The sequence below is a fragment of the Phocoena sinus genome, chromosome 1 (genome assembly GCF_008692025.1).
Source record: "Phocoena sinus isolate mPhoSin1 chromosome 1, mPhoSin1.pri, whole genome shotgun sequence".
Lineage (NCBI taxonomy): Eukaryota > Metazoa > Chordata > Mammalia > Artiodactyla > Phocoenidae > Phocoena > Phocoena sinus.
The window spans coordinates 54,749,669-54,777,008 of record NC_045763.1 but is presented as its reverse complement, the minus strand read 5'-3'; the positions used below and the strand labels follow the sequence as shown (position 1 = coordinate 54,777,008).

The window sequence follows — 27,340 nt, the reverse complement described above, 5'->3', positions numbered from 1 at the left end:
GCTAGTCAGTAAATGGGCTCCTATGTGAGATCCCATATGAGAATGCCATTTCAAGAAATGGGTTTTATATGGAATTTCTCTTTCAGAAGACTCACTGGTATTTAACAATTTTACCATTTTAACAATTCCTAGATGCTTTTTTTAAAAATTTAAACAAAGGTGGCAGAATACTGCAATGCCACTAAAAAAAATCATTAGGCAGTGTAATTAGCAATTTAGAACACTATTATCCAACTTGTTCTGTACAGAATGCAGCTGTGACTGTAATTTTGCATCTGTTTCTTTGGTCAGAATGGTATTTTGGTAGATGAAGTAGTCCAGCTTGAAATGAAATACTGTTTTTTCCTGCCCCAAAACTGTTCTTTGGGAGGTGGTAACATCATTTGAATGGAAGAGAATGGCCATTTAGGAATTCATCCTTTCATAAAGTACAGTTGTCGTCATGGCAAGCTTTCTATCCATTTTTCTCCAGATTAGGATGTGTCAAGGTAGCCAGTGACACAGCTAGTATCCTGTATTAGAAAAATACATTGTTATGTTTGGCCCAATTCTGTACCTTTAAACCAGTTCCACTTAGCTTGGTACCACATGGCCACCAACTGCTAAATGCAGGTTCCTAGCATCCTAGCCTGGGCCTTCAACATTTCTGTTTTCTAACCCTATTTCTAATATTTATTATTATTTCTGATATTTTCAGCTTTTGTATCTTGCCTCATAATTTGTTTGCAGCTCTTAGATCTGACAGCTTTGGCTCTGGTGCTAAATCTAGGCTTCTCTCTTTAGCTACATTTATGCTTCTATCCATTCCAGTAACAGCTAAGCCCTGAAGCAGCCTGGTTCCCAAGAATCTGCTACATGCCAGTGATCCCACTGAGGGCCTGCCTTAGTCTGTGCGAAGGAAAAATCAGACAATTACCTATAACTCTAAGAGCACCTAATTGCTGTGAAGCTACAGAGAAACTAGTAGTAACTTTGTGGTCATTTTGCCTTACCCATATGATGCTGAAGGAAGAAGGCTCTGGTGTCCAAGGAAAGGAGATGGCTTTTATATGCCAGTTGGTTGAAGTGGAGCCTGTTCATTCTAAACAACTGGTGTTTTCTCTCCCAGCAATAATTAGAACTACCAAATCCCAGTGTTCCCAATGTGGCTACAGACCTTCATGGAGATTAATGCTCCATGATGTTAGGGCAAGTCTGCAAAAGTAATTTTCCTTATGATTCCCCTAATAGGGAAAACAGAGGTATGGATCATTCCCTGTTATCTTCCTTTAATATATATAGAGTATATACTATGAGTACCACTACTTGCTGAACCTCTCAAATTGTTGGGGGGTAATGAGTGATGAAGGTTTTGATTTATCATTACCTGCAATATTGGGGTTGCTGAAGTTATTGCCCTCCAAGCACTGTTTCTAGATGAATTTTCAGAAACAAAGTTGAATTATTTATTACAAACTGTTGCCAATGGCAGTCCAGATGAATTTATAGGGACAGCTGGCTACCTGGTCATATACCTAGCCAGCTTGACCTAATCTCTTTCAGGCTAGTTCAGAGAAGGAATGGGAGAAGCAGATGCTGCAGATTGGGAAGGGAAGGAACATACTTCCTACCAAGGCCGACTCAATAGGCATACTGCTAGAATGAATGCAGTGCAGGTTTGGGGGAGGTTTGCTGATTTGGACATACATACCCAGTCGGAATTATTCTCTTTACCGTTAGTAGGATACTTCTAAGTCTGATTATTCCCATGGCCTAACCTTATCTCTCTGAGATAAGGCTATTCCTGACTCCTGAAATTAGAAAGAACTTGGGACTTCAGGGCATTAGGAAATATTACAGCTCATATTCTGTAGGCTTACTTATTGATTGGCTCATCTGCTTCTTTTTCTCCCCCCTCCCTCCCTCTTCTTCCCTTCCTTCCTACCTTTTTACTTATGGAAACTTTCAAACATACACAAAAGTAGAGACAATAATTACAGTGAACTACCATGTAACCATCACCCAGCTTCAAAAATTATTAACATTTTGCCTTCATCTATTTATATATATATGTACACATATTAATGTATATATGTGTGTATGTGTCTGTATTTTTTTTCCTGGAATTTAGCAAATCCCAGACATGTTATTTCATCAGAATATTCTTCAGTATGCATTTCTAACAGATAATGACTTCTTTCATAACTATAGTGCCATTATCATACCTTACAAAATAAGAAATAATTCCTTAATAAAATCTTTTTTAAAATTATTATTTATTTATTTGGTTGTGCCAGGTCTAGTTGTGGCTCATGGGCTCCTTAGTTGCAGTGCATGGGCTCCTTAGTTGTGGCATTGCAAACTCTTAGTTGCGACCATACATGTGGGATCTAGTTTCCCCGGCCAGGATCGAACCGGGCCCCCCTGCATTGGAGCACAGAGTCTTTTACCACTGCACCACCCAGGGAAGTCCAATAATATCTTTCACTCAGTTTATATTCACATTTCTATAGTTGCTTCAAAATGTCCTTTTACAGTTGGCTTATTAAAATCCAGGATCCAAACAAGGTCTTACACATTGTAGTGGTTCTTATGAACCTTGAGATTTTTTTTCCCCCAACTCCTTTTAAATCTTTTTAAAATCTCACTCTTTTTCTGTAATTTGTTTTTTGAAAACACTGACATATTTTTTCATATTTCACATTCTAGATTTGGTTGATTGTTTTCTTGTGGGTCCTTTAAGTGATTTCTCTAATCTTCATATTCCTATAAAACTCATAGTTAAAACTAGAGGCTTGGTTAGATTGTGGTTCATATTTTGATAAGAATGCCTCATAGGTAGTCTGTGTAGTTCCTGTCTCATCACCTCAGGAGGCACAAAATGGTCTTGGTTTTACCAGCCTCATCCACCCATAATAAAATTCTCTGTCAATCTTTCTCCTAATTTTTAAAAAATTCCTTAATGATTATTTTATAGATTCCTTATTTCACTACAGTTACCAAATATTGATTCCTTTTTTTTTTTACCTTTTGATTTTGGACAATTTTGATTATGGAGAATGCACTGCTCATTACCCAGCTTCAGTAATTATCAGCACAAGACCAATCTTATTTCATTTATATTCCCACGCATACTTCAGTATCCCCCATACTAGATGATTTGAAGCAAATCTCAAACATCATCCATATCATCCTAAATACTTCAGTAATTATTTCTAAAAGATAGACTTAAAAAAACTATAATAGTATTATCAGGGCTTCCCTGGTGGCGCAGTGGTTGAGAATCTGCCTGCCAATGCAGGGGACATGGGTTCGAGCCCTGGTCTGGGAAGATCCCACATGCCGCGGAGCAACTAGGCCCGTGAGCCACAGCTACTGAGCCTGTGCATCTGGAGTTTGTGCTCCGCAACAAGAGAGGCCGCGACAGTGAGAGGCCTGCACACCGTGATGAAGAGTGGCCCCCGCTCGCCGCAACTAGAGAAAGCCCACACACGGAAACGAAGACCCAACACAGCCAAAAATAAATAAATAAATAAATATTTTTTTTTAAAAAAAAGTATTATATCTCTCAGAATTAATTCCTTAATCATCAAATGGACATCTTTGTTCAAATTCTCCAATTATCTCATATATTTTTTGACAGTTCAGTTCTCTTTTTTTAATTTTAGCATTTTTTATTGAAATATAATTCATGTAATATAAAATTCATAATTTTAAAGTATACACCAGTGGTTTATTATATACTCATTACATTGTGCAGCCATCACCACTATCTGATTTTAGAACATTTCCATCACCCCAAAAAGAAATCCATACCTATTAGCAGTTAGTCTCAATTTCCTCCTCCCTACTCCCCCAGTCCCTGGCAACTAATAATTTATTTGCTGTCTTTATGGATTTGCCTATTCTGGACATATTATATAAATGGAATGATACAATATGTGACTGACTTCTTTCATTTAGCATAACATTTTCAGGGTTTATCCATGTTGTCACATGTAACAGTACTTTATTCCTTTTTATGGCTGAATCATATTCTTTTGTATGGGTATATCACCTTCTGTTTATCCATTCCTCAGCTGAAGGACATTTGGGTTGTTTCCGCTTTTAAACTATTATGAATAATGTTGTATATAACATTCTTGTACAATGTTTTGTATGAACATGTTTTCAGTTTTCTTGATTACATACCTAGGGGTGGAATTGGTGGGTCATACGGTAATTCTAACTTTTTGCAAAATTGCCAAACTCTTTTCTACAGTAGCTACACCATTTTACATTCCCACTATCAGTGTATGAGAGTTCCACTTTCTCCACCTCCTCAACAACACTTGTTATTTTCTGAATTTTTGATTTTAGCCACCCTACTGGGTGTGAAGTGCTATCTTATTGTGGTTTTAATTTGCATTTCCCTGATGATGTTGAACATCTTTCCATGTACTTATTGGCCATCTGTATATTTTCTTTGGAGAAATATCTGTTCACAACTTTTGCCCATATTTTAATTGGGTTGTCTTTTTACTGTTGAATTGTAAGAATTCTTTGTGAATTCTGAATACTGTTACCTTGTCAGATATATGATTTGCATATACTTTCATCAATTCTGTGTGTTGTCTTTTCACTTTCTTGACAGTATCCTTTGATACACAAAAGTTTTAAATTTTGATGAAGTCCAATTACTTTTTCTTTGATTGCCTGTGCTTTGGTGCCATATCTAAGAAACTGTTGTGCAGTCTATGGTAATGCAAACTTTCACTATGTTTCTTTCTAAGAGTTTTATAGTTTTAGCACTTATGTTACATTTAAGACCTTATTGAGTTCATTTTTGAACATGGTATGAGGTTAGGGACATGTGGATATTCATTTGTCCTAGCATTGTTGAAAAGCTATTATTTTCCCCCATGAATGGCCTTAGACCTTGTTGAAGAATCAGTGATTATAAAATTCATGGATTTATTTTCTGGACTCTCAAATCTATTCCATTTGGTTGTAGATCTGAACTTATGCACTACCATGCTGTGTTGATTACATAAGTTTTTCAAAAAGAAAGTTTTAATTACTATAAATTTGAAATTAGGAAGTGTGAGTCCTCCAACTTTGTTCTTTTTCAAGATTTGCTTCTGTTGTTCCATATGCCTTGCAATTCCTGGTGAATTTTAGGGTCACTTCTCATTTTCTGAAAAAGAAAAATTTGTACTTTTGATAGGAATTACACTGAATCTGCCATTTTAAAATTAGTAATTCTTCTAAACCATGAACACAGGATCTATTTCTATTTATTTTGATTTTCTTTCATTTTTTTCAACAATGTTTTGTAGTTTTCAGTATACAAGTCTTATACTTTTGGGTTATATTTATTCCTCAGTGTTTTATTCTTTTTGGTGATAATGTAAATGGCTTTTTGTGGGGTTTTTTTTTGCCGGTACATGGGCCCTCTCACTGTTGTTGTGGCCTCTCCCGTTGCGGAGCCACAGGCTCCGGACGCACAGGGCTCAGCGGCTATGGCTCACGGGGCCTAGCCGCCTCTGCAGCATGTGGATCTTCCCGGACCGGGGCACGAACCCGTGTACCCTGCAGCGGCAGGCGGACTCTCAACCACTGCCGCCACCAGGGAAGCTCTGTAAATGTTTTTATAATTTCCCTTTAGATCAGTCATTGCTAGTGTATAGATACACAGCTAATTTTTGTATATTGATCATGTATTGTGTAACTTTGCTGAACTCGTGTATTAGCTCTAATACTTTCTTATAGATTTTTAGGGTGTTCTATATATCAGATCATGTCATTTTTCTTTCCCATCGGATGCATTTTTTTCTTATTCTTGCTTATTGCCCTGGCTTGAACCTCCAGAACAATGTTGAATAGAATGGCAAGAACAGATATCATTGCCTTGTTCCTGATCTTAGGGGGAAAGCATCCAGTCTTTTACCATTAAATATGATGTTAGCTGTGAGTTTTTCCTAAATGCCCTCTGTCAGATTGAGACACTTCCCTTCTATTCCTAGTTTGATGATTATTTTTTATTATGAAAGAATTGTATTTTTGTCAAATGCTTTTTTGCATCTATTGAGATGATCGTGTGGGTTTTTTTCCTTTATTCTATTTAATATGATGTATTCTATTGATTGGTTTTTGTTATATTGAACCAACCTTGCTTTTCACAGGGATAAATCCCACTTGGTTGCAATATATAATTCTTATTTTTCTCTGGTTTCAGTTTGCAGGAATGTTGAGGATTTTTGCATCTGTATTCATAAGGGAGATTAGTCTGTAGTTTTCTTTTAAGGTATTTGTCTGGTTCTAGTCTCAGAGTAATGTGGTCTCATAAAATGCGTTAGGAATTGTTCCCTGTTTTTGATAGAGTCTGAGAAGAATTGGTGTCAATTCTTCTTTAAATGTTGGTAGGATTCACCAGTGAAGCTCTCCAGTCCCACGCTTTTCTTTTTGACAAGTTTTCTGAATTGATCTAATCTCTTTACTTGCTATTGATACATTCCAATTTTCCATTTCTTCATGATTTAGTCCTGGTAGGCTGTGTATTTTGGGGAATTTGTCCATTTCATCTAGATTATCTAATTTGTTGGCATACAATTGTTCATAGTATCCGCTTATAATACCTTTTATTTCTCCAAGGTCAGCTGTAATATCCGCCCCCCATTCCTGATTTTAGTAATTTGATTCTCATTTCTTTCTTAGTCAGTCTAGATAAAGGTTTGTCAATTTTCTTTTCAAAGAAGCAACTTTTAGATTCATTGATCTCTATTTTCTTATTTTACATTTCATTTGTTCTCTTTAATATTAGTATTTATTACTTCTTTCCTTCTGCTTCCTTTGGTTTTAGTTTGCTCTTGTTTCTTAAGGTGGAAGGATAAGTTATTGATTTGAGAGCTTTCTTCTTTCTTAATGTATGTTTAACTTTCTCTCTGAGTACTGCTTTCTCTTCATCCCGTAAGTTTTTACATGTGTTGTGTTTCATTTTCATTCTCCTCAGTGTATTTCTAATTTCCCTTTTGATTGGTTATCTAGGAGTTTGTTAATTTCCATGTATTTTTGTATTTTCCAAATGTCCTTCTTTCTTTAATTTCTGATTTTATTCCATTGTGATTAGAAAACATTCTTTACATGATCCAAATCTTTTTAAATTTACTGAGATTTGTTTTATGGCCTAACATATCTTCTATCCTGGCTAATGTTACATATGCACTTGAGAAGAATGTGTATTCTGCTTTCGTTGGGTGGAGGGTTCGATAGATGTCTGTTAGGTCTTATTGGTATATAGTGTTGTTCAAGTCTTCTGTTTCCTTGCTGATTTTCTGTCTAGTTGGTCTATCCATTGTTGAAAGTGGGACACTGAAGTTTCCAACTATTATGGTTGAATTTTCTATTTCTTCCCTCAATTCTGCCTGTTTTTGCTCCTTGTATTTTGGGGCTGTCTTGTTAGATGTGTATGTGTGTGTGTGTTTATAATTGTTATATCTTCTTTTTTTCAGTATCAGTAAGTCTTTATTCATTGTGTTTTCTTGGAGAAAAGAAGAGGAAGGGGAAAGGATCAGCATATAGCAGAAGTATATAGCAAAAGTATAGCAGAAAGGGAAGCAAGTATCCATTAAAACCATAAACACACACTGGTGATAGATTCACCAAAGCCCAAGGGAGCTCAGTCTTCTGTAGTTCAGGAATGAGAGGAAGGTATCAGGGAAAGAACAAACAGGTTCATGCTATCTTTCCCATCTTATAAATTCAACAGTTAGCACAAAGCTTTGGTTTCTAGTAGTAAACATGGAGTTACATTTGTCCATCTCCTATTAAACATAAGTTTTGACTTAAATTTTTTGCATCTGCATAAAAGTTCCCGAGTGACTTGGATATATACATTCATCTTCCCTCTCTTGGTTTCCTACCCCGTCTTTCTACATGAAAGCCCCCCATTGCTTCTCTCAATCTGTAATAGGAGATTAAGTAGGTTTGGTCCGTCCATATGCCAGTGTAAGTGTTTTGCATGAATCTTATCAAGGAATAGTCTTGACTCACAAGGTTTGGCACAAGGGATGACATATTCCTAACTTCTTCAGGTTTTTTTATACAAATGATTCAGGAGTTATGGAGACACTCAAGAATCTAAAGAGTATGTCTGTGTAGTGTAGGAGTCAAGTTTTTAGGACAGAAGATCTGGTCTAAAATAGGAAATAGGGAAAGGAGAACAAAAAAAAAGGATGATCTAAGGCTTTCCCTTTTTTTTAGCTTTATTGAGTTATAATTAACCAAAATATAAGATATTTAAAATGTACAATGTGATGATTTGATGTATATATTGTGAATATATACACACACACACACACACACACACACACACACACACACACATCGTAAAAGGATTCCTCCCATCAAATTAATTAATGCATCCATCACTTCAGATTTTTCTTTTTTTCTTTTTCTTTTTTGGTGAGAACGTTTAAGTTCTACCCTTTTAGCAAATTTCAGTTACTGTACGATACAGTGTTATCAGTTATAGTCACCATGTTATACATTAGATTCTCAGATGTATTCATCTTATAACTGAAAGTTTGTACCCTTTATTAACCTCTTTTTATTTCCCCCATCCCCCAGCCACTAACAACCACTTTTTTACTCTCTATTTCTGTGAGTTGGACTTTATTTTTTTCCCCTATTAAGTGATACCATGCAGTGTTTGTCTTTCTGTCTCTGTCTTATTTCACTCAGCATAATGTCCTCCAGGTTCATCCATGTTGTCACTAATAACAGGATTTCCCACTTTAAGAAGAGTGGCCCTAAGATGATATTCCAGATCCCTTTGGCTGGTATACAGTCCTCTGAAAGATACTTTGTCTTTTTTGCTTTCAATACAAAAAGAAATTTGTAAACAATTAAAAACCCAGAAGAACATTTAGAAAGATCAATACATTGTGTTTACATAGTCTGAGTGACCTAACGATCACCAAATCAGCAACTGTCCAGCTTTATAAATCTAAGACAAATAAAATGTTTAAATGGAAAATTAGCACATGAAAAAATGTTCAACATCATTAGTCATTGGAAATACAAATTAAAACCACAAAGGAATACCATTCCCACTCACTTGAATAGCTAAATAACAACAACAAAACAGAATGGCTTTAAAAATCAACACTGGAATGTCTAAAACAGCCTGAAGGTTGGTGAGGATGTGCAGCATTTGGAACTCTCATTTATTGATCGTAATTTAAAATGATACAAACACTTTAGAGAACTATTTAGCCTTTATTTTATATATAGAAAATAAATCTATATCCATCCTATAGTCTGGCAATTCCATTCCTGGGCTTCCCAAATAAATAAAATCATATATCCGCAAAAGACATATACAAAAATGTTCTTTAGCCCCTTAATTCTTAATAGCCCCAAACTGGAAATAACCCAAATGTCCTTCAACAGGAGATTAGAAAAACAAATTCTGGTACATTTATGCAAAGGAATAGTAAAATTAAAAGGAACACAATCTTACCACTCACAACAACATAGATGATCTCAAAAACACATTGAAAAGAAGAAGCCAAACACAAGAGTTATGTATTTAATTTATATGAAGTTCAAGAATAGGCAAAAATAGCTATGGTTATAGGAATTAGAAAGTGGTTGCTTCTGGGCTGCAGAGTGGGAATTGAGTGGAAATGGGTACAAGGGAATCTTCTGGGATGACAGAAATGTTCTTCATCTTGGGGGGTGGTGACATCAGTGTATATATACAGTTATCAGAACTCAGCAAGCCAGACAACTTAAGATCTGTGTATTTTTATTGTAAGTAAATCATACTTCAATAAACAAAAAATATATTTGAGGTAGGATTCACTTCCTATTCTGAAAAAATAGGAGGACATATGAAGGAATGACAATAGCCATGAAAATATATCTTTAAAAACTTATTGAAGACTACAGTGCAAGAGAGTAACAAAATGGTCATGTCTTTAATATTAAAATTAGTATTTTAATGTCTTAAAATTGTGGAATAGTAGTGTGCACAAATAGAAACACCAGTGTATCAACTTTTTAGCCAATGTTTTATTTTTCCTGTTAAAATATTTTTATCAAAGTAAAATTTATAGATTGTGAAATTCACAGATCTTGAGTGTACAGTTCAATGAGTTTTAACAAATGTATATCCCTGGGTATCAAACACCCCATCAAGAAATAGAACATTGTCATCAGCACAGATCTAATATATTGGTTATATCCTTTCCCTGATGTCCCTGTAAGATCACGGGGTAAGTGCAAAATGCTTTTGTTCTCCATAACTACCATTAGAAATAACAAAACCTAAATATTATTAGAGTCATTAAGGGTGGTAATTGTGGCAACTGATAAAAAGTTAGTTGATATTTAGGACTCTTCTAGGAACCCTAGGCCCAAATCATGAAAAATCCCTGAGACAGCTAGTATTTAAAATTTTCTAATGTAAATTCTATAATAAGTACTAGTGATGTATAATACTGCCTTAGGTGAAACATTCCAATAACCTAATTAACCAGTATAAGATTATAAAGAATTGTCTCCCTTTAGCTACCCTTATTTTTCTTTTGCTTCTGGTTGTCCAAATACCTACAGTACCTGTATTTTTAAATATTTCAGTGATAGCGTAGTCTAGTAGTTCATAATAATAATAGCAGATCCATTATATCCCACATTTCATCCTGAAAGAACCCTTAGTTAGTACTTTCTAGACTGTTTATAATAGGTAAAAATATATAAAATACAGGTACCTTTTTGGTAGAATATGCTTTCAACAAGGTGATGAAGCAAGCTACAATTTGTGAAACATATTGAAGGAGAATGTCATATATATTTGAAATTCTGGAGAGAACATTCATTTCTTTTTTTCTGGGCAGAAAAATCAATGACCAAATTTTAGTTTTGCTAATGTACAAGGTTTGACCTTACAGAAAGTACAGTGGCATTTGGACTGATCCTAGACAGAATCTTTTTTTTTTTTTTTTTTAGTGTGGTATTAAATAACTTTGTCAATAAATATTACAAGCAGTTGTAAATTATTATAGAAAGTAGTTGTGACTTATCTGATTTCTATATCCTTATATTTTGTTTGCATCCTGAATTCTTTCCCTTCTCTAGCCAAATCTGTTCTTCTCACTTTTTCTTCCTCTGTTTTCTAAAGGACTGGTAGGTAGCACTCATCATTGCTGAATGGAAAGAGTTCCAGACTTCTCAATTAGTAGCTCAGTCTTCTCTCAAATCCCAGTCTTCTTAACTCTTCCTTTTGTAGGCGACTAATAAGAAGACCAAGTCCTTCAACGTTTGGGCGTTGGCAGAATGGAAATTCTTAGGATTTTAGGATCACTTTTAAGCATCTTCAGAGTTTAAAAATTAGAGGACCTTGGTTAAACTTTGAGAGGAAAAGAACTTAAAGAAGTAAGGACTATTGCATTTGTGTGTATCAGTAGGCAGACATATAAAAATGCATTATTTACTGAAGAATATTTAGTGGGATAGTAGGGAAAGGTAGATTTTCTTTTTTCCCTCTAAGTACATTACGATTGTAGACATATATTTTCCTTTTTAATCAACACAGATCACCAAAAAAAAAAAAAAGCAAAAGAGAAGACTTAGTATTTTTAAGGTGAGGGGGGAAATTTGTATATATATATATAACACACACGTGCGTGCACACACACACACAAAGACTTATTTTACGAAAGCTTAGAAAATTGTTTTCAATGATCTCCAGTTGCCAATATTTAGATATTTGGCAATTGGAAAAATAGATTTTTGGTGAAAATAGGAAAACAGATTGACATAAATGTACATTAGGGTAGTGACTTTCATTTCTTGTACATACACAGTGAAATATTTCTGGGCAATAAATTCTTAGAAAAGTGGGGTTGGATTGGATAAATGTCATAGTTTATGACTGAATACTTATAAACAGCTGAAAACTCAGATGGAGAGGTAATAATAACCACCTGTTAAAGAGACCTTAAAACTCTTTCACCTTACAAAAAAGATTACTTTGAAGCTATAACTTGATATTGTAGTTTGATTTTTTTAAATATTGGTTATATTGTGGCTACTGTGGATACATAAAATTAAAAATATAATGCCTTTTTTCCCCCAATACAAAGAATATCTATCATTTAAAATCTTACCTGTAAAAAAAAAAATTGATGCTATAGATTCTGGAACTAATACCAAGATTATTGAAAAAGGTGACATAGCCACTATTTCTGCCATGGTGTCTTGAAAATAAAGAATAGGGGACAATGGAGAATTATATACTATTTTCAAGTCAGCAGCCAAGCTAAAGTTTTAATTCTACAGTGTTGGCAACATATCATGAACCTTCAGACCTTTCCTTTATCCTAAATCCACCTGTGCTGTCTGTTTCACCTCTAGATTTCAGGTTTTTCAATACCTTTTATTTTCAGTTATCTAAGCCTTCACCCTTCCTCTTCACAAGAATCCTTCTGTGAGATTACTGCAGCCCACTTTGGTTTTTCCCTCTTCTCTGAATTTCTGTAACAAGCTACTACCTTTAGACCTGTCCTCTGCTGTTTATGAGGCCAGAGCAATTTGTTCTCTTCCTGTATACACAGTAGTTAGCAAATACTGGGTGATTATAAGCATTATCAGAAAATATGTTTAAAAAGGAATTCAGAAGAGCAAGCAATTTAATAGTGTGATAATGGGTGTTTGGAGGAAGTGGATTAGAATGAGGCCCCAAACCAAAGAAAGACTAGCTGAGACCCAAATGTGCATAACCTAAGTGACTGGGACTAAAGGCGTCAGTTAATAATAGATGAATGACCAGTGAACAAATGAGTATATTCTTTTTTTTTTTTTTTTTTTTTTTTGCGGTATGCGGGCCTCTCACTGTTGTGGCCTCTCCCGTTGCGGAGCGCAGGCTCAGTGTCCATGGCTCACGGGGCCCAGCCGCTCCACGGCATGTGGGATCTTCCCGGACCGGGGCACGAACCCGTGTCCCCTGCATCGGCAGGTGGACTCAACCACTGCGCCACCCGGAAGCCCCAAATGAGTATATTCTGAATAGAGTGGCCTGGCTAAGTTTACTGGCTGTTTCTTTTAAATCATTCATTCATCATACATTTTTTGAGTTCCTATAGTACAAGGATGAAGTAATATGTATTTTCAGAAACTTAAATACTAATGGGGTGTACAGAAATGTAATAAATTATTAGAATTTACTAACTCCAATAAGAGGTATGAACAAGGTCTATGGGAACACAGAGGAGGAAGCTGCAGAGAGGATTTGTGTAGAATAGATCAAATTCTCAAAGGCCTTAAATGCCATACTCAATTGTTTGAACATTATTTTTGTTTTATCATTAAGATACTGTGTCAGAGCAACTTTGTGAAGGTTAAGGACACCACTAATCCTTCCTAGGGTTTCCTTGTGGGTCTTACTAAGAGACACTTCTGAGATTTTCTCTGGTCTAGGCCCATAATTATACTTCACGTTCAGCTAACAACAAATGTCAGGATGTAATTGGGAGAGTCAGCTATCTCTACTTGTTTGGAAATACCATCTCAGAATGTAGTAACCATTTAATGTTAAAACTTCATAAAATCAAATTGAGATGCCCTAATCAGTATGGAGACCAGGAAAATGTACATACCTTGAAATAACAGTGTTCACTTTGAAGATAATAATTGTGTATATTTAAAATCCGAAAAGAAAGATCAAGGAAAAGAGTATTAGTTTGAATTTTGCGAGTTTTTCAAATGTATTTCCAAAGATCTGTAACTAAACATAAGTATTTTTGTCCCAAATTAATATTTATTTCTAGTCATTTGATTCTTCAAAAATCACAAGGAAGATAAGTGTTACAGCCTATTCTCCAACAACTGGAACCTGTCAAATTAGCCCATTTGCTTCTCCCACAAGCTCTAAAGAACAAGAGAACAAAAATGGACCATCAGATGGTTAGTTGAAAATTCTTTTCCATTTATTGTGAGATTTTTCTAGTTATTGGTTAAATCAGAATTTTGATTTAATAATATGTGGATCTTGCTGCAGCTGATTTTTCTCTTTTTTCTTAAAGAATTCAACATAGAAAAGACTAGAATATAGGTAACACTTTGGACATAAATGTAAACTTTATAGGCAGTTATTTTAAAATGCTACTGCAGACTTTGTTCTCTTACTATCCCATCCATTAAATAGAAATTATGGCCTGACTGCCTTCAGCCACTATCAATTATAATGGTATAGCCTCTTAACAAGCTATCCATCATGTACATAAATTAAAGGGCACATAATTCAGGTAATGCTACACTACAATTTAAGAGTGATACTTCTGAATGTTATTTTTATCCATGTTATCCATTTAGTTTTTCCACATTTCCTGTGTCTTTATAGCTTGCTTTTATTTATTATATTTCATCCTCTTTACTATTTTAAATGCATTTGCAAAAGGTTTTTTGAATTTTCCATTAGAGAGTAACCTAATTTTAATATGAAATTCTTTATTTTAAAATATTGTTAGTTTAATTTTGACCACACATATTTCTTGTTCTCTGGTAGTTTATTGCTAAAATATTCATTTAAAAGATATAGAAATCTAGACGTGTCTCCTTCCTGACTGTCTCTGTAGTTTGTCTGTGAGAACTGCTGATAGCAATATGTCTTCAGGAAATGCCAAAATTGGGCACCTTGTCCCCCAGTTCAAAGCAGCTTCTGTAATGCCAGATGGTCAGTTAGAAGATATCAGCCTATCTGACTACAAAAGAAAATATGCTGTGTTCTTCTTTTACCCTCTTGACTTCACCTTTGTGTGCCCCATGGAGATCATTGCTTTCAATGATACGGCAGAAGAATTTAAGAAACTCAACTGCCAAGTGATTCGTGCTTCTGTGGATTCGCACTTCTGAAACCTGGCATGGATCAACACACCCAAGAAACAAGGAGGACTAGGACCCATGAACATTCCCTTGATACCAGACCCCAACCCAAGCGCACCATTGCTCAGGACTATGGGGTCTTAAAGGCTGATAGAGGCATCTCATTCAGGGGCCTTTTTATTATTGATGATAAAGGTATCCTTCGACAGATCACCATAAATGACCTTCCTGTTGGCCGTTCTGTGGATGAGACACTGAGACTAGATCAGGCTTTCCAGTTTACTGACAAACGTGGGAAAGTGTGCCCAGCTGGCTGGAAGCCTAGCAGTGATACCATCAAGCCTGATGTCCAGAAAAGCAAAGGATATTTCTCTAAGCAGAAGTGAGCACTGGGCCATTTTAGGGCCAGGCTGAAGTAGATGGCCATGAGAACAAAACCTCTTTTGTACTATTGTCATGCTTAAAACACAAGATCTTACACTCAGCCCAGATGTGGTGTGGGACAGGACAGGCCTTTCCTGCAGCGGTTGGGGAGGCTAGCCTTTCTTCCTCTGGAGGGAATGGCCTGAGCTGTATTATGGGGCAGGCAAACTGATGTGTATAGTAGTAGGGTATCACTTTTGGTCTTCTGTAGTTTTATTAAACTTGAGCTGAGAAAAATAAAGATATAGAAATCTAGATTTCATAGGTTTAATTTTTAATATTGTAAAAGGTCATGAATCAGTGACATGTCAAGTTTTTATAATATAAAATATTAAGTAGGTTTAAATTTAGTAAAATATATTTTAGATATTCTGTGATTAGCCTGATTCATATTTACTATTTAATATTTGAGTGCTAAGCATGTACTAGAAACTACAGAGAAACAAAGAAGTCTCCTCATTTTACCTAATTTGTTGTAATGAAACCTATAATGAGATCTTAAACTTTTGAATGACTTTTATTTTACTTTAATCAGGTGCTTTTTATCTTAAAGCTATCACTACTAGGTTTGCTTTCACAAAAATATATGAAGATGTATGTGTTTTCTTCAAGCTCTATATAGTTCTGGGGGTTTTTTCATTCGCTTGATATATCTTTTGTTTAAAATTAAAAATTAGTGCCTTAGAGATAGAACATCTCTATCCTGAAATGTGAATAGATTTCAAGTGGATACATACTCAATTTCCATATTGAAATTAAATATGGACTTAAGGGAACATTTCTTTTGCCCATAAAAAGATTGGTCACATGATCTCAGTTGACATTTAAGTGGATAATTATCACAGATTATAGTACTAGGTAAGCTCTTTTTTAAAAAGTCATATAGCAAGGGTTCTTGGGGTGCTGGTAATATTCTATTTCTATGTGATGGTTATGCAAGTTCACGCTATAATTATTCATTAAACTGCACATACGTGTTTTATGTACTCTTTGATATATAGATCACACATACAGAAGTCTCAAAATAGAATTCTGTCTAGAATCTTATATCGGATTATGTCATTTGTAATCATTACATTGCTTTTCCTAATATGTCATCTTATATATGTTTTAGAAATAGGAAAGCCTGGGTCTTATAAAGTAATTTAAGTTCCAAATGAAGTCATAACTTCTGTTAACAATTCTCACTTTTTGAATATTGTACAAAACATAAGGTACAATTTAAATAAGCACTTTTACTTAAATAGCATTTTCAAGGACATTTTAGGTGCTACTCAGTTGCCATCACACTTAGGATATATAAGTCAAAACTTTATCATGACTTTCAGGGCTATATGTCATCTAATACCTGACTACCTCACCTGCCTCACTTTCTGCTGCCCTTCCAATGTTTACAGTACTTTAGCCACTCTTACTTTCTGGTTATTTGTCAATCGTGCTGAGCCTGTTGCCTTCACAAGAACTGCACTTGCACTTTTCTCAATCTCGAATATTCTTCCTCCAGGTATTTATATGTACTTTCTATATTCATTTGAATCACATACTATGTGAACAGGTGACAATATTAACTTTAAATCTATTTATAATTGTAAAAGGAAGAAAATGTGGTTCTGAGTCTTCCCTCTACTTAGACTCTACATGGCCCACAAATGGCGTGAATGCTTCCAGTTTATACATTTAATATACACACATACGGGGCGTCTGCGCGGACAAATGGAAGTGTAGGTGACGGTCTGAGACAGCACCGCCAAGGTGGGAACCCGGGAGATGGCAGAGGCTGAGCCCAAGACCGTGCAGGATCTCACCTCGGTGGTGCAGACACTCCTGCAACAGATGCAAGATAAATTTCAGACCATGTCTGACCAGATCATTGGAAGAATTGATGACATGAGCAGTCACATTGATGGCCTGGAGAAAAACATCGCAGACCTCATGACACAGGCCGGGGTGGAAAAGCTGGACGGGGAAAGCAGGATTGCTGCCACACAGAAGACTTGAAGGTTGCTCATCTGCACTGGAATCTGGAACACCCTTTTTACAAGCCAAGAGAAGCCGGATAGCTTTTTGCAAGTAACTACTCTGTAGACAGGTTTTATATTATAAAGTGTGCATTCTTCTTACCACATACTATAGAGTTGGTTTATAGAGTAGTTTCCCTCCCCTGCCCCCCATGTTTCCTGAACATGGTAACTTCACGTCTTGGACCTTGGTCAGTTGTGCTATTAAACACTAAAACTTTGGCAGTTCCTGCATACAATTGTCAAATTTTTTAGTGTATTTTTGTGAAGTCATTTTTTTCCTATCATTCCCTTTGTAGTAGTTGCTGTTGGATAAAAGTTGCTGTGTAATTTTTTTATTGGACATAGGGTAGATCCTTGGTTATAATAAGATTTTGTGAAGTAAGGCATTGATAGTTAAGGTTCTTTGATCCTCAGAGTGACTGAGTAAACACCAAATAGTGTGTTGGCGATACTTTCCAAGTGGTTAAAAACATTTAAAATTGTGTATTCAGAAATATCTGGCACTACTGTGTCACCAAAACTTGGAATGGAACCACGATTTTATGTCTGAGTCCCTGAGGTCAGATGCTACAGTAACAAAGAGTGACCACAAGCCACTTTACGGTTAGCATTTTTAAATAGAGACAATGACAGAGTTGTCTGATGTGATGAGGTTTTCAGCAGTTAGAGTTTTGCATGAGGTTTGCACCTTCAGTAGGACCTTACCTTGTCCATCTACAGCAGTTACCATAGGAAATCTGGCAGGACTTTACAACTAAGCTACTCCATCTTTTGAGCTAGTGGCTGGGAAAAGAAACAGAAAAGGAAAACAGACCATGTTAAGTCCATGCCTACTAAATAACTAGCAGTAGGCTTGAGTTTTTAAGAAATACTGTTTCTTTAAACTGTTTCTTACCTAAATTCGAGGAGAGTAGTGGCTTTATAATTGATGATGGAAGACAGGGAAAATAACTCCTACGGCTCAGCTGTACAGTGTCAGGAGTGCTGAGCCCAGAGGCAGTGTTGATGGGAAGGAGACCCATGCAACTGTCACAGCGGGATGATTTTGTATAGAGAATATGGAAGAAGCTGAGGAATGGAACAGTGCTGTGGAGAGGGAAACCCGTAGTCAACACAGCATGATTTTTTTAAAGTTTCCTATGTCACTAGTCTTAATTGTTTGTACTGCAAATATATAATAATATTAAGGAATAATTTGTCCTATTTATAAATTATATGGGGAACACAGAGGAGTCGATTTCTTCTGGGATAAAATGAATTCCCCACTGTTACCACCGAGCTGCAGAAACTCCCTCACTGGGCCGGTAGGTTGTGCTGCGAGGTGTGGCCCTGAAAGTCCAGAGCCGGCTGGACTCAGGGACTGGGTGGAACCGCGTGCAAGATGCTTCCAAGCCTGGGAAATGGCAAGTGGACCATCAGGATGTAAGCAGTTGTCTCCTTAAGTAACAGGAAGGTTTCAGAGAAAGCTCCCCTGACCAAAAATACCTGCTGTGAATAAAGGTGCCTGAAATCCTGCTTAAAAAAAAAAAAAGATACACACACACACACTTTTATTTATTTATCATCATATATATTGATTACATTTATGTATGTTTGTGTGTGTGTATCATTATATTGCTATCCCCTCCCCTACCCCTTAGCAAATTTTTCCAAACTAGTATCCTTTTCAGAGGAGAGGAAGGATGGTAAAATTTTCTGTTCTTTTACTCCCAAGATTGCATCAGACTTATTTTTTAATAGTTGGGGTAGAAGGATAAACAACAAATTTGCACAAAGAGAGTACTTGTAAATTAGACAATAGATCTGTAAAGATCACCCAGACTGTAGCAATGTAACAGCACAGAGAGATAAAGAGATGGAGTATATGATAAAACAGTAAAGAGAAATAATGGATAGAATAAGCTCCAACATATGTCAAATAGGAGTTCTACAAGGAGGAAATAGAATGGAGCAGAGGCAATATCTAAGATACATGGACTATCGGCTTTTCATAATTGAGGAAAGACAGGAATTTCCAGATCAGACTGGCATGCTTCATCTGAGCAGGATGAAATAAAACAAATTCACACCTAATCGTATCATGGTAAAAATGCAGAACATCAAAGACAAAGAGAAAATTTTAATGACAGCTTGACAGTAGACTTCTCATCAGTATCTATAGGCTGCAGCAGGAAATGGAGTAATAATACCAACTGAAAGTCACAGCTGAACTTTTTATTCAGGAAGTAAGAATGAAGTAAAGATATTTTCAGACAGTCTGAGAGAATTTACCATTCACAGATATTCCCTGAAAGGATTACTAAAGAATGTACTTCTGTAAGTACATGCTCATAATTGAGCCTCAAATAAAGGAATGAAATGCAAAGAGCAATGGTAAAAAAAAATGAATTAGCAAACATGTTGGTAGATCTATAAATCTAGTTATAAAACTGTGATTACAAATCTTGCTGACTATAAAGCAAAACAAAAACAACTTGATAGGGGGTTGAAAACAAATACTAATAGACCATAATAGCATGGGAGATATATGAGGAAGCAGAAAGGAATTAAAAATTTTAAGGTCCTTATAATTTTCAGGGAGCAGATGGAATATCTGTCACTTGACTTTTTAATGGTATTTTTGTTTACTTGCCTGTAAAATGGGGAAAATAATAATATCTACCTCAGGATTGTTGTGAGAATTAAAAGAATTAATGTACAAAAAAGACTTAGAACAGTGCCTGGCATATAGTAAGTGTTCAATACATATTTTAGCTATACTTTAAAATATTATTATTATACTTTAAGAAAAGACGTCAGATGATTTAATATAAAAGGATAAAAAAACAGTGAATATTAGCTTTTTTAAAAAGCTAAGAGTTGGTACAAGAATATTAATATTAATATAGACCAAAATAGACTTTAAGACAAAAAGGCTTTATTGAAGATAATATGAATTTTTACATAATGAGAGAAGGAAAGATTCACTACCAGAAAAAGGATCCTGACCTTTGTGCATCAAAAATAAAAACTCAAAACATGACGAAATAGGCAGGATTGCAAGGAGAAACTCACAAATCCCTAATCATCGTAGGAGATTTTAAACTACCTCTTTCAGAAGCTGATAAAATGGATTAAAAAAAATTAGGAAAGATACAGTTTGTTTTTTATTGTCATTCAACCAATTTCTTCCAGTTTTACTGAGCTATAATTGACATATAGCACTGTTTAAGTTTAAGGTGTGCAGCATAATGATTTGACTTACATACATCATGAAATGATTACCAAAATAAGTTTAGTGAACATCCATCATTTCATATGGAAGCAAAATAAAAGAAAAAGGAAAAAAATTTTTTCCCTGTGATGGGAACTCTTAGGATTTCTCTCTTAACAATTTTCATATATATCACAGTATTAATTATATTTATTGTGTTGTACATTACATCCCTAGCATTTATTTATCTTATAACTGAAGTTTGTACCTTTTGACTACCTTCATCTCATTCCTCCTCCCTGCTACCCTGTGCCTCTAGTAACCACAAATCTGATCTCTTTTTCTATGTGTTTGTTTGGTTTGGAGGTATAATTGACATACAACACTATGTTAGTTCCTGGTGTACAACATAGAGATTCGATATTTCTATACATCACATAATGATCACCACCATGAGTCTAGTTACGATCTATCACCATAAAAAAATATCACATTACTATTGATTATATTCCCCAAATGTACATTTCATGCCTGAGACTTACTTATTTTATAACTGGAAGTTTTTACTCTTAATCTCCCTCACCATTTTCTCTCATCCCTCCATTTCCCTCCCCTCTGGCAACCACCTGTTTGTTCTCTGTATCTATGACAGTTTCTGTTTTGTTACATTTGTTCATTTATTTGGTTTTTAGATCCCACATATAAAAGAAATCATGACACTTGTCTTTCTTTCTCTGACTTAATTCACTTAGCATAATACCCTCTAGGTCCATTAATGTTGTCACAAGTGGCAGTTTCATTCTTTTTTAATGGCTGAGTAATATTCCATTGTGTATATACACCACATTATCTGTTGATGAGCACTTACGTTGCTTTTCATATCTTGGCTATCATAAATAATGCTGCAATGAACATAGGGATGCATATATCCTTTCTAATTAGTGTTTTCATTTTCTTTGGATAAATACCCAGGAGTGGAATTGCTGGGTCATATGGTAGTTCTATTTTTACATTTTTGAGGAACCTTCACACTGTATTCCATAGTGGCTGCACCAATTTACATTCCCACTAACAGTGCACAAGGATTCTCTTTTCTCTGCATCCTTGCCAACACTTGTTATTTCTTGTCTTTCTGATAATAGCCATTCTGACATGTATGAGGTGATTTTGATTTGCATTTCCCTGGTGATTAGTCATGTTGAGCATCTTTTCATGTGCCTGCTGGCCATCTGTATGTCTTCTTTGGAAAAATGTCTGTTGAGATCCTCTGCCCATTTTTTAATCAGGTTGTTTGGTTTTTTGATGTTGAGTTGTATAAGTTCTTTATATATTTTGGATATTAACTCCTTACCAGACATATCATTTGTAAATACCTTCTCCCATTCAGTAGGTGGCCTTTTTGTTTTGTTGATAGTTTGCTTCGCTATGCAAAACTTTTTTGGTTTGATGTAGTCCTGTTTATTTATTTTTGCTTTTGTTTTCCTTGCCTGAGGAGATAATATCAAAAAAAATATTACTTTTTTTTGTTTTGTTTTGCATATACATTCATTTGTATTATTTTTTTTAGATTTGACTTATAAGTGATACCATACAGTATTTGAAATATTTTCATAGGCACTAAAGATCTTTCCAAGAATTTACTAAATCAATATGCATTTAAACAGTCAGGTACTTTTACCTCTAAAATCATATTTATTTTACTGTGATATCCTGAGGAACTCACTATTTTCTAGATATTAGTATCAACAATCCCTTGTTGTCAACTCTGAGACAAAAAAATAGGGGTTAAATAATGCAAGCTGGAAACTTTAATATACTTTGATTAAAAAAAAATATATATATATATATTTTTTTTTTAAGGAACCAGTTTGTTGCTCTCGTGAAATCCCTTTTTTTTTTTAACATCTTTATTGGGGTATAATTGCTTTACAATTGTGTTAGTTTCTGCTGTATAACAAAGTGAATCAGCTATACGTATACATATATCCCCATATCCCCTCCCTCTTGCGTCTCCCTCCCACCCTCCCTATTCCACCCCACTAGGTGGTCACAAAGCACCGAGCTGATCTCCCTGTGCTATGCGGCTGCTTCCCACTAGCTGTCCATTTTACATTTGGTAGTGTATATATGTCCATGCTACTCTCTTACTTCGTCCCAGCTTACCCTTCCCCTCCCCACGTCCTCAAGTCCATTTTCTACGTCTGCATCTTTATTCCTGTCCTGCCCCTAGGTTCGTTAGAACCTTTTTTTTTTTTTAGATTCCATATCTATGTGTTAGCATACGATATTTGTTTTTCTCTTTCTGACTTACTTCACTGTATGACAGACTCTAGGTCCATCCACCCCACTACAAATAACTCAATTTTGTTTCTTTTTATGACTGAGTAATATTCCATTGTGTATATGTGCCACATCTTCTTTATCCATTCATCTGTCGATGGACACTTAGCTTGCTTCCATGTCCTGGCTATTGTAAATAGTGCTGCAATATACATTGTGGTACATGACTCTTTGTGTGTGTGTGTGTGTGTGTGTGTGTGTGTTGGCAGAGCCAGCTGAAGCTTTACTCTTGGATTGGCTTTTAGTTGGGGGCGTGAGCAAGATAGGGAGCCCCAGGCAGTTGACTTCCCCTGGGGTGGGCTAAGGACGGGGCTGAGCCTCAGGTCTCTGGTTCTGACACTCCCCCGCACAACTCCTTCTTGCAGGAGCAAGTGAGTGGGGAGGCTGGGAGGGATCGCAGGAGGCTTTCACTTGGTCAGGACGTCAGAGGACTCAGACACCAGCTTCCCGTCATGGGTCTCAATCTTCTTCACAACCACAGTCTTAGAACTGGTACAGCTGAAGGAGCCAGAGCCCCCTCCAGAGCCCAAGCTGGACTGGTAGGAGCTCAGGCTGTAGTTGAGGCGAGGGGTCCCGTAGGCCGAGGTCAGCCCACCTGAATACCCACTGGTGGTCTTGGTGTGGATACTCATGTTCTGCATCCCAGACTCCAGCCGGCTCTCCTTGCCCTCCAGCAGCTTGCGGTAGGTGGCAATCTCCACGTCCAGGGCCAGCTTGATGTTCATCAGCTCCTGGTACTCATGCAGCTGCTGTGCCATGTCCTGCGTGGCAGTTCTCACAGCGGCCTCCAGCTCAGCCAGCTTGGCCTGAGCATCCTTGATGGCCGGCTCACCACACTGCTCAGCATCAGCAATGGCAGCCTCCACGGAAGCCCTCTGGCCTTTGAGGCCCTCAATCTCAGCCTGGAGTCGGTTGATGTTCCAGTTCATCTCAGAAATCTCTGTCTTCGTGTGATGGAGGTCATCCCCGTGCTTCCCAGCCAATGTCTGCAGCTCCTCATACTTGATCTGGTACATGGTCTCAGCCTCGGCCTGGCTGCGGTTGGTGATATCCTCATACTGGGTCTTGACCTCGGCGATGATGCCGTCCAGGTCCAGAGAGTGGCTGTTGTCCATGGACAGCACCACGGAGGTGTCAGAAATATGCAACTGCATCTCCTCTCCATACAGTTGCCTGTAGAAGTTGATCTATTCAGTCAGCCCTTCCAGGTGGGACTCCAGCTCTACCTGGTTCATGTAAGCTTCATCCACATCCTTCTTGATGATGACACATTCATTCTCCATGTCTATGTGCATTTGGATCTCTTCCTCATACTTGGTCTTGAAGTCCTCCACCAGCCCCTGCATGTTGCCAAGCTCCACCTCCAGCTTCAGCTTCACCTGGGCCACGGTTTCCAACTGATGCCAGAGGTTGTTGATGTAGCTTTCAAACATGTTGTCTGTGTTGCTCCGGGCTGTCTTCTGCTGCTGCAGGAGGTTCCATTTGGTCTCCAAAATCTTATTCTGCTGCTCCAGGTGTCGCACCTTGTCGATGAAGGAGGCAGATTTGTTGTTCAGAGTCTTGATCTGCTCCTTCTCCTGGGTACGCATGGCCTAGATGTTGGGGTCCACCTCCAGCTTGAGGGGGCTCAGCAGGCTCTGGTTCACTGTGACAGCTGTGATGCCCCCCAAACCCAGGGCCCCGCCATAACCTCAAGCCAGACTCATGCTGGGGCCCAGGCCACCCCGGAAGTTGCTGCTGCTGCCCACCCGGGAGAAGGCCGAGGAGCCGATGTGGGCACCGACCCACTGGTATAGGAGCGGCTGCTGAAGGACCGGGGCTGGAGGTGGACACCTTGTAGGACTTCTGGGCCACCCTGATGGACATGGTGGAGGCTGGAGAGGAGGCGAGGAGGCCGAAGCAGACAGAGACTCGAGTTGAGAAGTTGCTTCTCCCATGACTCTTTTTGAATTATGGTTTTCTCCAGGTATATGCCCAGTAGTGGGATTGCTGGGTCATCGGGTAGTTCTATTTTTAGTTTTTTAAGGAACCTCCATACTGTTCTCCATAGTAACTGTATCAATTTACATTCCCACCAACAGTGCAAGAGGGTTCCCTTTTCTCCACACCCTCTCCAGCATTTATTGTTTCTAGATTTTTTGATGATGGCCATTCTGACTAGTGTGAGGTGATACCTCATTGTAGTTTTAATTTGCATTTCTCTAATGATTAGTGATGTTGAGCATCCTTTCATGTGTTTGTTGACAATCTGATATCTTCTTTGGAGAAGTGTCTGTTTAGGTCTTCTGCCCATTTTTGGATTGGGTTGTTTGTATTTTTGATATTGAGCTGCATAAGCTTCTTGTATATTTTGGAGATTAATCCTTTGTCAGTTGCTTCATTTGCAAATATTTTCTCCCATTCTGAGGGTTGTCTTTTCGTCTTGTTTATGGTTTCCTTTGCTGTGCAAAAGCTTTGAAGTTTCATTAGGTCCCATTTGTTTATTTTTATTTCCATTTCTCTAGGAGTTGGGTCAAATAGGATGTTGCTGTGATTTATGTCATAGAGTGTTCTGCCTATGTTTTCCTCTAAGAGTTTGATAGTGTCTGGCCTTACATTTAGGTCTCTAATCCATTTTGAGTTTATTTTTGTGTATGGTGTTAGGGAGTGTTCTAATTTTATTCTTTTACATGTAGCTGTCCAGTTTTCCCAGCACCACTGACTGAAGAGGCTGTCTTTTCTCCATTGTATATTCTTGCCTCCTTTATCAAAGATAAGGTGACCATGTGTGCATGGGTTTATCTCTGGGCTTTCTATCCTGTTCCATTGATCTATATTTCTGGTTTTTGTGCCAGTACCATACTGTCTTGATTACTGTGCTTTGTAGTATTGTCTGAAGTCAGGGAGCCTGATTCCTCCAGCTCCGATTTTCTTTCTCAAGATTGCTTTGGCTATTTGGGGTCTTTTGTGTTTCCATACAAATTGTGAAATTTTTATTCTAGTTCTGTGAAAAATGGTTTTGGTAGTTTGATAGGGATTGCATTGAAACTGTAGATTGCTTTGGGTAGTATAGTCATTTTCACAATGTTGATTCTTCCAATCAAGTGGTATATCTCTTCATCTGTTTGTATCATCTTTAACTTATTTCATCAGTGTCTTACAGTTTTCTGAGTATAGGTCTTTTACCTTCTTAGGTAGGTTTATTCCTAGGTATTTTATTCTTTTTGTTGCAATGGTAAATGGGAGTGTTTCCTTAATTTCTCTTTCAGATTTTTCATCATTAGTGTATAGGAATGCAAGAGATTTCTGTGCATTAATTTTGTATCCTGCTCCTTTACCAAATTCATTGATTAACTCTAGTAGTTTTCTGGTAGCATCTTTAGGATTCTCCATGTATAGCATCATGTCATCTGCAAACAGTGACAGTTTTACTTCTTCTTTTCCAATTTGGATTCCTTTTATTTCTTTTTCTTCTCTGATTGCTGTGGCTAAAACTTCCAAAACTATGTTGTATAATAGAGGTCAGATTGGGCAACCTTGTCTTGTTCCTGATCTTAGTGGAAGTGGTTTCAGATTTACACCACTGAGAATGATGTTGGCCATGGATTTGTCATATATGGCCTTTGTTTTGTTGAGGTAAGTTCCCTCTGTGCTTACTTTCTGGAGAGTTTTTATCATAAATGGGTGATGAATTTTGTCAAAAGCTTTTTCTGTATCTATTGAGATTATCATATGGTTTTATCCTTCAATTTGTTAATATTGTGTATCACACTGATTGATTGGCCTATATTGAAGAATCCTTGCATTCCTGGGATAAACCCCACTTGATCATGGTGTATGATCCTTATAATGTGCTGTTGGATTCTCTTTGCTAGTATTTTGTTGAGGATTTTTGCATCTATGTTCATCAGTGATATTGGCCTGTAGTTTTCTTTGTGAGATCTTTGTCTGGTTTTGGTATCAGGGTGATGGTGGCCTGGTAGAATTTGTTGGGGAGTGTTCCTCCCTTTGCTATATTTTGGAAGAGTTTGAGAAGGATAGGTGTTAGCTCTTCTCTAAATGTTTAATAGAATTTACCTGTGAAGCCATCTGGTCCTGGGCTTTTGTTTGTTGGAAGATTTTTAATCACAGTTTCAATTTCAGTGATTGTGACTTGTCTGTTTATACTTTCTGTTTCTTCCTGATTCAGTCTCAGAAGGTTGTGCTTTTGTAAGAAATTGTCCATTTCTTCCAGGTCGTCCCTTTTATTGGCATATAGTTGCTTGTAGTAATCTCTCATGATCCTTTGTATTTCTGCAGTGTCAGTTGTTACTTCTCCTTTTTCATTTCTAATTCTGTTGATTTGAGTCTTTGCACTTTTCTTTTTGATGAGCCTGGCTAATGGTTTATCAATTTTGTTTATCTTCTCAAAGAACCAGCTCTTAGTTTTATTTATCTTTGCCATTGTTTCCTTCATTTCTTTTTCATTTATTTCAGATCTGATCTTTATGATTTCTTTCCTTCTTCTAACTTTGGGGTTTTATTGTTCTTGTTTCTCTCA

The 27,340-nt window shown here is 36.8% G+C and overlaps 2 protein-coding genes and 2 pseudogenes across 2 annotated transcripts in view; 3 read left to right on the top strand and 1 right to left on the bottom strand.

Annotated features, from left to right (window-relative positions):
• The window catches only part of ITGB3BP (integrin subunit beta 3 binding protein), a 78,149-nt gene that overhangs the window by 10,158 nt on the left and 40,651 nt on the right, over nucleotides 1–27,340 (top strand). The window contains exon 3 of the mRNA XM_032630815.1: nucleotides 13,791–13,926. Coding sequence (XP_032486706.1) covers nucleotides 13,791–13,926 — 136 coding nt within the window. The remainder of the gene's footprint in view (nucleotides 1–13,790; nucleotides 13,927–27,340) is intronic.
• Nucleotides 14,626–15,410, top strand: LOC116753242 (annotated as a pseudogene).
• On the top strand, nucleotides 17,013–17,289 carry LOC116753254 (heat shock factor-binding protein 1-like). Its single transcript, XM_032630827.1, has one exon. It carries the CDS (start codon nucleotides 17,035–17,037, stop codon nucleotides 17,263–17,265), a length of 231 nt encoding a protein of 76 aa, XP_032486718.1. The 5' UTR covers nucleotides 17,013–17,034; the 3' UTR covers nucleotides 17,266–17,289.
• On the bottom strand, nucleotides 23,229–24,702 carry LOC116753234 (annotated as a pseudogene).